Source organism: Coenobita brevimanus, chromosome 42 (assembly GCF_032717465.1).
Source record: "Coenobita brevimanus isolate Jiangsu-jjx chromosome 42, ASM3271746v2, whole genome shotgun sequence".
Classification (NCBI taxonomy): domain Eukaryota; kingdom Metazoa; phylum Arthropoda; class Malacostraca; order Decapoda; family Coenobitidae; genus Coenobita; species Coenobita brevimanus.
Window position 1 is genome coordinate 9518260 of NC_136995.1, and position 15106 is coordinate 9533365.

The window sequence follows — 15106 nt, forward strand, 5'->3', positions numbered from 1 at the left end:
GTTGCCTCAGATAGCTGAATCTCAGTTAGAAAAAGAAGGTGAGGTTTAGAGAAGGAGAGGTGGTGCTCAACAGAACGAAAGTTTCTGCTGTGAATGTTGAAGAAATGAAGAAGAAGAGTCAGACAGTGGTTTCATGCAGCTCGGGTCGTCATCGAGAGAGGGTTGGATGTGGCTGCCAGCCAAAGCAAGCATATGAGGGACTGGATACCTGAGGAGGTGGGGGAGTTGTTTGTGTGACTAGCCCTGACCATGTTGATGGTGCACGGAAGAAAACATGTGCTCCATGACTATTGGTTGGTTGATGAACTCATGAGCACACGTGTGTTCGGTAAATATTTGTCCCATGACAGGTACCTGGAAATTTTACGGTTCCTTCATTTCAACAGAAATTATGGGCCTGCACTGAATGACAGGTAATGGAAATTTAGACCCATCCTTGCCATGCTGAAGGAGTCATTTGCCGAGGTTTTCCGTCCGTTTCAGAAAGTGGTTACTGATAAGTTGCTGGTGTTATTCTGTGGCCGTTTGGCATTTATTCAGTATGTGCCATCCAAGCATCACCACTTTGGACTAAAATTCTTTGTCCTTTGTAACTGCAAAAGTGGACAGATGCTTGATGTGATAGTTTATTCTGCAATGGATGTTGACATGCCTAGTGACGATCCTCATGGTTTCTCGGCATCAGTCATGAAAGTGCTGATGGAAAGGTACTTCAACAAGCACCACATTCTGTACATGGATAACCATTACACAGCCCCGGCATTGACCAAGTATTTGCTTGAACACCATACTGGGTCCTGTGGAACTGTCTGGGCACGCAGAAGAAATTTCCCTGAATTCCCAGCAAATACAGAGAGAGGTGCTCTCTTTACCAAGAAATGTGACAACATGTTAGCCTTCTCTGGCGAGACATGAGATGGGTTACCATGTTGTCAACAGTACATAAGGCTGCGTTTGAGGAAAGACTACATGAAAGTAAAAATGACAGACTTCCAGAAAATGCATCAGTATGTAAAGACTAATCTGGTCTTATCAAAAGAGGATGATACAATGCCGGCATAAATCTGCCTCACCTAACAGCATTAAGGTAGAAGGCTTATTATTTGCTTGTTCATATACAAGTAGTTGTAAATTTGATGATAAATTTACAGGCCCACACCACGTGATACCTCATAACGGTAACAAATTTGAGATTAAGGACTTGTCATCTGAGAGTACGTGGGCTCACTCAGACGATCTTAGGGAAACTTCCAGGCATTTCGACTGGGAGGAAAATCAGGAAAATAATGGATCTTCTACTTCTTCCCTTCTTCCTCTTATCTTCCACCTGCCCTTGCTACCCCTCCATCACAACCTACTCAGCATGTCAGTGAGTACAGACAAAAGCTTCGCTCAGCAACTCGCCACCTGTCATGACCAACTAGTTGATTTGAACATTAACCTGTATTCCAATTATAAGTTAGATGTGCAGAGGGTAGGCAACTTTGATTAGCACTAACTGTCGATGGTTCATCTCTGGATGACTATTATAACATCCCTGTTACCAAGTAGTATTATTCCATACATTATTACATCTCTGATACTAGGTAATATTATTCCATACTATCTATCTATCTATTGCCAGACGCCTTAATCCCATACAGGGTGGCCACAAACAAATCGCCTCTACGTCGCCATGTCCCCTGCCATATCACTGCCCTGCTCCCAGCTCACACTCCTCTCTCTCATATACCTCTTCACTCCATCCCTCCATCTCATCCTTGGCCTCCCCCTCCCTCTCTCCCCCTCCACCTACTCACATACACTCTCCTCGTCAGTCTCTCACTCTCAATCCTTTCCACATGGCCAAACCACCTCAGTGTGTTTCTCCTAACGTTTCCTATCACAACCACGACCACACTACAATGCTCCTTCACTTCCTCAATTGTCAGTCTGTGTCTCCATGTGACTCCACATAATCCTCTCAAATAACTCATTCCCACTGCTCCCTCCAACAAGGTCAGAGCTTCACTTCCATACGTCAGAGTGTCATAAAGACTTTGTAGTTACTTGTAGAGAAGTATATTTTAGACTTGTGGTCGAGCGGCTTTTATATCTTGTAGTAGTTTCCCCACCAGATGTCATGTAGTGACGGGAGAGGTAAAGAATAGTATGGGACTATTTTTATTTGTCTTGGAAATATTAAACAGGTATAATAGTATAAGTCCTGGGTAGCTACCTCCCTGTCTCGCTATCTCTCTCTCTCTCTCTGTTCTAAAGCTAATCTCCGTCTCGACCTCTCTCTAGGGTCGCTTGTCTCCTTCTAAACTCTCTTTCCTAAAATCTCGTGTAGTAGGGTGTGTGTGTCACGTATCTTCCTCATGGCAACAGAACTTTCTCACGAGAGGACTGCTGACAGCTAACTGAATCATCTCCTTACTGGCCGCTGTCGTCAGCTTTCCCCGTGTAAGCGTTTAGCGCTGCTCGCTTCTCGCAAACACAACACCTTCTCATCATTTGACTTCCTGCTTCTATCTGTCTCTCTATCTATCTATTTATCTATCTATTTATTATGTAGTCCTATATTTGCTCGGCCGCGCGAAAATGACGTACCATCGACATTTAATAGTTATAATATATTAATACATACTACATACACATTATAATGAACTTATAAGCTAATTAAGTGAAATACATAATATTGTAAAGTAACATAATTGTATGAATATTGTAGACATATATTATTCATAGTAAATAGTGATTATTCAGTAATATTACATTTTAAATAAGTTGAATACATATTGGAATAAATGCATTAAAGTAAATTATTTAACTGTAATACAGTATGTACTTGGGTTATTATAGTGAATTGCATACATGCAAGAATAAAAATAGTTTAAAATTAAGATTATTGTAAGAGTTACTAATATTTCATTTAAAGATAATGGTACTGGTCTGCCATATATGGGTCATTCTTCTTTGTGTTATTATTATTATTATTATTATTATTATTATTATTTTTTTTTTTTTTATATATATAATTAATACTATATACAAAATATATACACTTCATTCAGGCTTTTATATCTTGTAGTAGTTTCCCCACCAGATGTCATGTAGTGACGGGAGAGGTAAAGAATAGTATGGGACTATTTTTATTTGTCTTGGAAATATTAAACAGGTATAATAGTATAAGTCCTGGGTAGCTACCTCCCTGTCTCGCTATCTCTCTCTCTCTCTCTGTTCTAAAGCTAATCTCCGTCTCGACCTCTCTCTAGGGTCGCTTGTCTCCTTCTAAACTCTCTTTCCTAAAATCTCGTGTAGTAGGGTGTGTATGTCACGTATCTTCCTCATGGCAACAGAACTTTCTCACGAGAGGACTGCTGACAGCTAACTGAATCATCTCCTTACTGGCCGCTGTCGTCAGCTTTCCCCCGTGTAAGCGTTTAGCGCTGCTCGCTTCTCGCAAACACAACACCTTCTCATCATTTGACTTCCTGCTTCTATCTGTCTCTCTATCTATCTATTTATCTATCTATTTATTATGTAGTCCTATAAGAGTTGATATCAAAATACTGTCATGTTGTAACTTTTTAACTTCCATGCTCACTTTCCTGTTTCTTATCACTGCTTTCAAGGAACCAGCAACCTTTCTTCCTTGTTTCAAGCACTTCACCCTCCAAACTTCCATCCTTACTCATCATACTACCCAAGTACTTAAACGTACTCACATTTTCCATTTCCTCATCCAACCTCACTGTACATTCACTGACTTCATTTCTCTCGAGGACCATAACTTTACACTTCCTTACATTCACCTTTAGATTCCGATTCTTACACTCTCTCCCAAACTCATCCACCAACCCTTGCAGCTCCCCTTCGTCTTCACTTAACAAAACAGTATCATCTGCAAACAACAGTACAGGGAGTCTCCAAACAATGCCTTCTCTCATTAGGGCCACTCCAACATCCACTGCCCTAGCTTGAATCTCTTTTATAACCCCATCCATGTACAGATTGAAAAACCATGGAAACATGACATATCCCTGTTTCGATCCAACCTTCAAATAGAAAAATTCATTCAGTTCATTCACACGCACTGCAGCCTTAGCCCCCTCATACATACTTTTCACAGCATTGAACAACTTCCCATCTACTCCGTATATTCTTAATACTTTCCACAGTCCTTCTCTATCCACCCTGTCATATGCTTTCTCCAAATCCATGAAGGCTGCATACAACTTCTTTCCCTCTCTAGAAACTTTTCCACTAAAGATCTAAGAATGAATATCTGATCTACACAACCTCTTCCTTTCCCAAAACCTCAATGTTCTTCTCCAACTAATTCCTCTGTTACTTCCCAAACTCGGTCAAAAAGTATCCTACCATATACTTTTCCTATTACACTAAGAAGACAAATGCCCCTGTGATTACCACACACTTCTTTTTCCCTTTTCCTTTGTACATGGGAATAATTATACCTGACTTCCAATCCTCTGGGACTCTACCTTCCTCCCAGGCCAATCTGCACATCTTCCACATCCATTCCACTACTATCTCTCCCCCATGCTTCAGCATTTCACCACTCACTCATCAAATCCTGGGGCTTTCCCCATTTTGACTTTCTTCATTGCCTCTACAACTTCCATCCTACTGATTTCTTCCTCTCTTCTCACATCCCTCCTTCTCCCAGCCATTCCCTAGCCACTTATATTCGCATTACTTTCATTCTCTATGTTCAACAATTCCTTAAAGTGTTCTCTCCATCTGCTCACTTTTTCTCCCTTCTCCACTCGGAATCTACCGTTTTGATCTTTCACTTCCCGGCTAACTTCATTACCACCCTGTCTAACTGTCTTTACCTCTTCCCAGATCATTTTCTTACAGTCCTTCCACTTTACACTCAAAAGTCCTTCCAAATTCCTCATCCACTCTCTTCTTACTCTCTTTTACTAATCTTTTCACCTCTCTCTTCCTCTCTACATATAACTCTCTCTTGCATCTCTCAACTTCTTCCACACCCCTGTTTCTCATCCACTCACTATATGCTTTCTTCTTTTCTGCCACAGCCTCTCTTACCTCTTCATTCCATCATGCTGTTCCTTGCAGCACCTTTCGTCTTCTCTTCATCCCACACACCACCTGACATGCTGCACATATTTCTTCTGTGAATATCTTGCACAAACTTTCCACGTCCCCCATCTGCTGCAATCTATATTTTCCCAATCACTCCTCCTCTCCTCACTTATATTCTGTCTTTTTCTCATTCTCTCGTAACCTTTCCAGTCTCGTGGCATCTACTCCCTTCTCCCACCCTTCCCTTCTCTTTCTTCATTTTACTTGGACCTTAATTCTGACCATTACCAAGTTTTGGCCAGAAAGACCACTCCCCCAACCTCTATATGCTCTTGCATCCATTACACACCTTCACATCCTTTCATCAACACACACATAATCAATCATTGCCATCCTACACTTCTCATGACTCGCCATGTATACCTGTGGATCATATTGTGCCTGAAGAGGGTTTTAGCTATCACCAACCCCCTCCCGGCACAAATGTCCACTAAAGCACTGCCATTGTCATCCACTTCTGCAGGCGCACCCCACTCACCAAGAACTCCATCCACCGTCACATTCCCTACTTTACCATTCAGATCACCAATCAAAAACACTCTCTCATTCCTTTCAAACTTTTCCATGCACACTTCCGTATTTGTCCAGAACTCTTCTCTCACTCTGCTTGCACGATCTTGCATTCCATACACTGTTATATATCTGTTACCAGGTAGTATTATTACATATTTTACTGCGTCTCTATTGTTATTACATATATTATTACGTCTTGCTTACCAGGTAGTATTGTTACACATATGAATAGAAGAGATATAGAATTCTGCAAACTTCTGAATGTCTTAATGAAATGTTAAGATAAATGTTATTATATAAATTTTGTATATCACCTTCCAACAATTTAAGTTGCAATTATAGAATTTATCAACTGTCCTGTTACCATAGACCTTGTCCCAGCGTCAGTTCATCGCTTAATTTTACAGTGGGCTGGCTCTAACTTTAATCTTAATTCTATTTTTTTTCTTAAGTTTGTTCTATCCCATACAAGAAGTTACCCCCTTCGTTCTGTGGTCGTCTTCACCTCACCCAACTAATCACAGCTGTTCCTTGTAAGAATACTTGTAAGCACACTATGTAACCATACCTTTATACTGGAACCATACAATGATAATTTCTTTAACTTGCAAACTAGAACTAACAGTGTATAAGTACATAAGTATAACGGCATATGTATCTAGTAGTGTGTGGGTGTCTACGTGACGACATCTTCCGTGAGGCACAGAAGATCAACGATGGAGAAATAGTGGGACTGTACCTGGCAGTGGACCCTGAGTGGCATCAATGGAAGGCCTGTAAAAGGAGTGTAGTTTAAGGAGATGAGACTTTGCCAGACCACATACAAGACCTGTCTTCAAGGAGTTGCCAGTGCCTGGATGGCTCAAGTGTGCTGCAATTAAGGCAACTGCTGGTGAAATTTGCTGATGTCTTTTCCAACGGAAACCTAGGCCTGGGATGCACAGATCTGGTGGAGCATTGTACCGACACCAGGGCTCACCATCCTGTGATTAAGAGCCACTGAAGACAATGGGACCTTCTTCATTTGAACAAAGGACTAATGGAGCGTCGGTGGGAGATACCCAATGGACTCAGCAATTACTGGCAGCTGGAGGTTCCTATGAAAATGAGATCTGACGTCTTACAAGAGTCCCATAACCAGATCATTAGTGGACATATGGGGGTGAAGAAACTCTAAGTTGGCTGCAACAGAGGTTCTACTGGACTTGCATGCATCAGGATGCTGAAGAATGGTGTCAGGCCTATGATGCATGCTGTGCCAGGAAGGGACCCAGGAAACGTGATTGCGCCCCTCTTCAATTGTATCAAATGGGTTCACCATTGGAAAGAGCCACAGTGAACATTGCTGGACCTCTGCCACTCAATGAAAAGGGAAACCGGCATATATGTGCTACAATGGACTACATCACTAAGTGGCCAGAAGCCTATGCTAACCCAGATCAGGAAGCTGCAACTGTAGTTCAGGTGTTAGTTTACCAATTCGTCTGTCATTTTGAGATGCCACAAAAGGTACATTCAGGCCAGGGTAGAAATTTCGTGTCTGCTGTGTTCTGTGAGTGCTGCAAGTTACTGGGGATCAAGAAGACCAGGACAACTCCACTAAGGCCACATTCAGATGGAATGGTGGAGAATTCAGCCGGATCCTTGAACAAGAACTGGCCAAGTACTGTGTAGAGAGACAGACGGAATGGGACCAGAAATTACTTGCATTGCTGATGGCACATCGGTCTGCATCCCACGAGTCTACCAGCTACACCTCTGCAAAGCTGACATTGGGCCACGAGTTACGATTGCCAGTTGATCTGATAATGGGAAGACCACCTGGTGATGAGCTGCCTACGTACACCTCCAGCTATATGAAACATCTTCAGGAAAGACTGACTGAGGTACATCATCAAGTCTGACGAGCTCTGAAGTTCTCAGGTGAAGTGATGAGGTGTAGGAATGATGTCAAGGCAAATGAGATGAACTTCATGGATAGTGAAAAAGTTTGGGTGTACAATCCTCAGTGGAAAAAAAAAGGATTGTCACCAAAGCTGCAGTGCCAGTGGAAGGGGCCCTACACTGTGATGGAGCGCCTGTCAGACGTAACATACCGGTTTCAGGGAGGCAGGTAGTCTCGCCCAAAGGTGGTATACGTGAATCGTCTGCTGCAATACCATGGGCCAGGACAGTACAACTGGGACCTCTTCAGGGAATCGTGCACACCTGAAGCCGATGATGTTTAGGAGGACCAAGGAGCTGAAGCATAAGAGGATGGTGACAGCTTCCATAGGGAAGAAGTGGATCAGGAAGAGGACCAAGCCATTCCAGGAAAAGCTGACTGTGTGGAGAAGCAGGGAGGTCGTTGGAAGTGGCATAGAAGACCTGATAAGCGAAGGACTATTTTGTGAACAATTGTTTTGTTAGGATATTGGATTATGTTTGTAAATAATGTGTAGTTTTGTCAGGACGACAAAAGGACTAGAGAGAGGGTAGACTTAAGAAGCTGGAGTGTTAGCCAGGAGGTAGTGGAAACTTCCGGGTAATTCTCGCATTTGTAGTTGCTAGTCAGAGTTGCCAGCTAGACTACTGATGAGCAGAGGTATTTTGTAAATTTATGCAATAATTTAAATTTTCTCGCTGTAATGTTTTATTTGCATGTTTGTTATGTAATATACAGATTTAATTTAAGTTTGTATACTAAAGCATTTAGAGTGCTACATAATGTAAGAAAGCCCTGGAATATTTTAAATGTCTCTGACTTAGAACTCTGTTGCTGCTAGAAGTGCCTAGAGTCTTCGAGTTGCAAGGGAGGTTATAAAAAGAATGGATGAAAGAGTAGAGTCTGTAAGATCACTTCTGGCCTTCGTGAAGTTCTTAAGTTTGTTCTATCCCATACAAGAAGTTACCCTTTTTTCCACGACTGTCATATTCCTTTTCGTTCTGCAGCAGCAGTGTTTCTGCTTATACTGTTTCTAGTATATTTGTTTCACTCTGACTAATATGACAACCGTATTTTGTCTTCCTTTATAAAATATAAGTTTTAACAGTACCTTCATAGTAAAAGTATTTTCTATCTTCGTATATTGTAATTTCATGTCTTTTATTGAGTGCGGGTGGGGGTTAAATGGCTGGATACATCAAGCCTTGAGGGAAAATGCCAAGAAATGATGAGGATCACTGTATTAAAGAAATGCATTTTATTTGCTTTTATTAAAATTTACAGCTGTATATTCATTTGTTTTGATTTTTCTTTGCCTATATACCTGTTCATGCATACTCTCGAATTTTTTTCTCATTATTTTTGGGGAAAACCTAAAGCGATGGAGGACAACCTGTGTGTTATTTAGAGTTAGGAACCCAAAAATACATTAACTAAGCAAAAATCATCGAAACAGCTTTGAAAAGGTTACACTTTCTAGATCTTGCTGTGACTAATATGTAGTTTAGTCATTCCTTTTACAAAGGCCGGCAAATGCAGTGAGTGCTGTTCTGCTTTTCATTACGGTTGAGTGTAAAGTGTTTAAAAACTAGTGAAGCTAAAAGAATAAACAAGTCATCAAGACCGTAATTTATGGTTAGGGTTTATGAGTATGGTACTTGGTGGTTGGTAGAGACCGTATAGAAAGAGAGACTGGAGAGCCAATGTTTTCAGCTGTTCCCTGACCGGTTGACCGACATGGCGCCATTTTTGTGCAAACGCCTCACAGCCCCGGTGCTGGCTGACTGCAGATTAGTCTAAAAATACATCTCGTCACTAAGATACACGATTGGTTGATGAATATAATGTCACTTTAATTGTTGTATTGTTTCTTAATTTGAGCCACTGAAGATTTTCGTTTGACTCTTCACCTCTACATATGGATTGTACTTCAAAGTACATGTAAACACCAAGATAATCGCCGAATTATAATGGTGACAAACCAAACTGTTGGTGGCTGCAAACCGGAGGGTGCTGTGTTCTTCTACTTGTGTTTTTTTTTTTCCTTATTAATGGTTTGATTGTGCTGCATTTGGGTGCAATAACACTCATGGACTTCGTATACGACTTTTCCAACACCCTTGTGATCCAGCAAGAAGGAAATAATCGTTTATGAAGGTGAAAAGAGCAAGCTGGTCTGCGAGTGAGTGTCGTTGGTTTTGCTAGGTAAATTTTATTTGTTATATATGTATTTGGTCCACACCCACATAGGGAGGTAAGCCTAGATAATATCCAGATGAAAACCACTTAACCACAGTTATGGATATCAAGAAGAACAACAGTCTTTATATTCAACCAAAACTCCATCAAACTTAATAATCGCGGGCAAAATGCGTACATACTGCTGGTGTTAATCGATCTTGCGTCGACTGGCAACTCCTCCCTGATATTTATATGCTTCGAAATTAGCCTAGCTGATACATAAAAGAAAATCTCATTTTTATACAGCTCTGCTTGTTAAGAAAGCACCATTTGTGCAAGCATTACATAACATGTTCAAAAATGCGGCATAAAATAAGAAAAGCAGTTAAGTATCCTGGTGTTATCTACTGTAGCAGTGATCACTGATCTTTTTACGAGGGGTGATTGATACGTTCGTGGTCTAAGGTACAAAGAGGTAGGCTTTGCTGTACAGTTCTAATTGAATTTACATACAGTAAATTTAATTTGAAGTACATAACTTGTACTTTTTTTTTCTAGATAACTGAAATTCAAGAGTCAGCATTTTCTTTAGAGAATGCACCGTATCCTCCCTTGTGCTGTCATCGACTACCTTGATATCAAGGGGTTACCACTCAAGATCTGCCCACTTAGTGGTGACACTAAAGGAGGAAGCCCCTTCCTACAGCATGGTTAAGAAGTGGGCTGCTGAATTTAAACGAGGCAGGAAATGCCTGGAAGATGACCCTCGTCCAGGAAGGCCTCTCACTGTCACCACACACGAACCCATTGACAAAATCCATGACATGGTCTTGGCAGATCGACGAATAACAGAGCGTTACATCGCCACAGAGCTGGGTATCTCCCAGAAACATGTCCATACACTCATCTGCAATGAACTCCAAATGACCAAGATTTCAGTTCGCTGGCTCCCGAAGCTCCTTGGACCTGATCAGAAGTGGATTCGGCACAACATGTCAAAGGACAATCTTGCTATTTTTGATGCAGGTTCCAAGAGATTTCTCCGACGATTTGTGACCATGGATGAGACTTGGGTGCACCACTTCCAGCCAGAGATGAATGAACAGTAGAAACAGTGGAATCACGTAGGATCTCCAGCTCCCCAGAAGGCCAAGTCTGCTACGTTTGAAGGGAAGGTGATGGCCTCCAATTTTTGGGATGCAGGAGAAGTGCTGCTTGTGGATTACCAGAAACGGGTCACATTGTCGCCTGGGTCTACTATGCTGATCTCCTGAGGCCGCTACGAGAGAAAATTAGAAAAAATCGGCTTGGGAACCTGCCAAGAGGGATGCTCTTCCACCATGACAATGCTCCAGCTTACAAATCCGCTGTGGCTATCGCTACTATCCATGAATGTGGATTGCAACCTGTCGAACACCCGCCCTATTCACCTGATTTGGCGCCCTCAGACTACTACCTGTTCCCCAAGATGGAAAATTAGCTCAGCAGTTGCCATTTTGCCACTGATAACATTCATGCTATAGTTCACTAATTGGAGGCCAAAACTGCTAACTTCTTCAAAGAAGGAATCCGTATGCTCCATGACCACTGGACTGTGTGCAAATTTGCAAGAGGACTATGCTGAAAAATGACTTGTCTGATATAATCATTGTGCCTTAGGTCATTCGCTGCACCACAATGGCGGCTGCTCAGATTCTCTTTCTATAGGGTCTCTATTGTTTAGTAGCTGTTTTGAATTAATATTTATTGTAAACGAACATTTCTATTTGTAACGTGCCCCTAAAAGTGTTTTACTGTTGTATCATGTGAAATGTTTGGTACCTACATAAATGAAGACAAAATCATAAACAAGCAGTATTAAGTATAGTTTATGCCCAAGAAAGTCTGTACGTACATATGGTACAGTACCTGGTGTGTGGTAGCTTTATGAGTCAATAAACTAGCGCATTCGGCTAGAATGCTTTGCGCTATATAACTGTCACAAGGTGGTTAAGAAATGGGTGTGGTGAACATAGTTGATGAGATGGAATGGAATATGGAATGTTGCTGGTTGGTGGAGCTGGGGCGGGAAAGTACAATATATCTAGCGAATGGTGGTTGTATTTGTGGTTTGAGTGCAATGAAGATGTACTTCAAAATATTTTCCAACGGTGACTGTTTCCATGGCCGTAGAAGACAAAAAAAATGGGTGGGATGAGGTGAAATTATGGCTGGGGTGGGGAGAGGCCATGAAAGTATACCCTGTGAAAATCGGTGTTGTTGGATGAATGATTTGAGTTTTATTTCAAAGTGTTCTGCAACAACAACATGAAGATAAGATCATGTTTGTTGCACTCGTTCGACATGTGGCATACATTTCAGACAAAAACAAAAAAATCTAATACACAACACATGATCAAGGGTATGTCTGATTGCTGTGTGTCGGAATACTGAACAGCATAAACGTATAAACAACCACTCTTACATACAACTTACAACAACGAAAGATTATGAACATGGTAACAGGGAGTGCAGTATTTTGTGATCATGTGCAATATGAAGATAAGAGTATAAACAAATACTCCTAACCTTTTAACGCCAGTGACGTACTTTATTGATTTATTGTTGCTGCCAGAAGGTGCTATTATTTAACTTACAGCAATCCCCCAATAGTTAATGTGATAATGAGATTTATTGTTGCTGCCAGAAGGTGCTATTATTTAACTGTGATAATGAGATTTATTGTTGCTGCCAGAAGGTGCTATTATTTAACTTACAGCAATCCCCCAATAGTTAATGTCATAATGAAGACTATATCTAACCCCTCTAGTTTGAAAAAATCTCTCCAAAGCTGTATGTAATCCTCTGGTGGTACCAATAACAAAACAATAAATGTCACTGGATTAAAATGGTTAAGAAAAAATCATTTTCAGGATAGACTATGAAAATGGTACCAGGTGACTGGAAGATAAATGAGTGAAGATTAAACCATAAACGAACAATATATTACACAATTTTAACAGGAGGAAGGTTGTCAGTATTGAACCTGCTATACAGTGGCATTATGAGAGAAGATATGTGTATGAGCAAACAAAAATTACCACACAGATTTTATGCAACAAACACGGTAACTATCATACCAGGTCTTGTAGAGAGTTGACGGGCACGTTGACGATGGGTACGGCCAGCATGGAGGTCAGCACGCCCTGGTATGCCGTTCCCAGGATCAGCGCACCAACCAACCACGAACCAAGCACCACACGGCTCCTCAGCACGGTCGGTTGGAGTTCGATGGCTGATTGTAAGCAAATTGTTAAAATCGGCATTTTGTTGAGTTTCTTTTTCGTATTTTTAGTTAGCTGTTTTCCGGGGAGGGGCACTAACCCTCTGCCAATGCACTTGTCACGTAGGAAACATGTCTTGGCTGGTTATAAGATTACCACCCTGCGTTGTCAATGATTTCCTGGTTCACAGGAAATCATTTGGCTTGCCACTCAAAATTATGCTACCTTAAAACAGAGTACCGCTACACTGAGTGGGTGGCTGATGGGCGAGAGACTAATCTGAGGTGGAGGGTGGGAGAGGGAGGAGGAGGCCAAGAATAAGATGGAGGGATGGAATGGGGAGGTATATGAGAGAGGGGTGTGTGAGCTGGGAGCAAGGCAGTGAAATGGCGGGGGACAGGGAGACATGAGGGCGATTTGTTTGTGGCCACCCCATGCGGGATGAAGGCGACTGGGAATAAATAGATTTTGTTGGTTTTTGTGGTAGTTGCTTATAATGGTTTAATATGATGCTTTGTAGTGTTTTGTTGTGTATTGGTCTTATAAAATGCTGTTTTGTTAAAATTTTACGTGGTTTATTATAGGGCATTATAATAGTTTTATTATACTGTACTGAAGTGCTTGGTGTGTTGTTTTATTTCTTTGTTCAAATGCATTCATGTGTTTTGTAGTATATTGCAGCGTTTTACTATAGTTTTGCTGTACTGTTATATTTTTGTGTAGTCGTGTTAAGTAGTGTCACAAAATCTGGTGATTTCGTTTTAAAAGAGGTATATGACAATTCTCAAGGCCATCTGTAATTGCTTTCATTCTTTACGAGATTAAATTTATTTTGCTAAACAATAACATAAATCAGCTCATAGATGCTCTCTCTCTCTCTCTCTCTCTCTCTCTGTAGGCCTACTTCAGTTTTCTAAATGCTTTAGTTATAATTTTAGAAACATGAAAAACTTAAGAAACACCTTAATTTCGCTCAAGGACATGTATCAATAATGTCTTGAGTAGATATCGGGGATCTACTTGCACAAATGTTATCTGTTACTCTGAAAAAAAAAAATGCATTTAGCAGAGTTAAGCTTTTTAATCAAATTCGTTCTGATATCTGACTCCTGATTTTATATATATATATATATATATATATATATATATATATATATATATATATATATATATATATATATATATATATATATATATAAAATCCATGTCACCATGCTCGTAAGGGAAAGGCGGGAGGTGAGAGATTATAATAGGGTTGCAGATGGAACGTCATGGGGCAAGACAAGAGACTTAAACAGCTAAGGGGGAAGCCACCACAAAACTACACAGGGGTGGCGTTTGACAACGAATGATCGCCCAAATGCTGAACATCAACAAACACGTTGTTTATCGATTCATTAGAGTAAGGTATTATGACAAGGGATTTGCTGATGTTACTTAGCTGCTGACTGCCGAAACTCTACCACCCAGGGTTATCAGGCGCTTAACTCATATTTTATAATTACACAACTGACTGGCACTTTCAAATTTTAATCACAAGAAACGCAAATATAATGACAGGTTCTTTTCGCTCATATCAAATTTTGTATGTAAGTTTTGGCAATATGTGCCAAACTTGGCAGCATCTGGCAACAGTTGCTTGGACTCGGGAAGTCTGGAAAAAACTTGCTTACAATATATATATATCAGACGCGAATGCAGTGCATACCGATTAACTACTTGCTGTAGCTACCTAAGTCTACTAGTAGACTTAGGTAGCTACCACCACTCCAAAAGCTGAATCACGTGTCGTGTGGCAAAACACGCTCGTGTGAACGAACACTGTATAGACCCTTGTTGCTACTGAGCAAGCCTGTCGCAAGGCAGCCTTGCTGGCTGGGCAAGTGGTAATGGCTACTGCGGCGACAGTTTTGTAGCTCATGGCTCGTGTGAACTCTCATTTAACTGAATGTATTATTAGGCCAGGCAACTTTTCGTGCGTCAAAGAACGCTGGCGTGAAAGGGGCCTTTGACGTTGAACATGCGGTAAAAAAAAAAAAAAATGTGAAGACGGGTCCGCTGATTTCGGAGATGTTCTGTCATCACATGGCATGACTGTTGCCCCATTTCT

General features: G+C 41.0%; 1 protein-coding gene across 1 annotated transcript in view; it reads right to left on the reverse strand.

The window, feature by feature from the left end:
* The window catches only part of LOC145397596 (putative glutamate receptor), a 561045-nt gene that overhangs the window by 478510 nt on the left and 67429 nt on the right, over positions 1-15106 (reverse strand). Inside the window, exon 5 of the mRNA XM_080270640.1 lies at positions 12853-13007. Within this exon, the coding sequence (XP_080126766.1) occupies positions 12853-13007 (155 nt within the window). The remainder of the gene's footprint in view (positions 1-12852; positions 13008-15106) is intronic.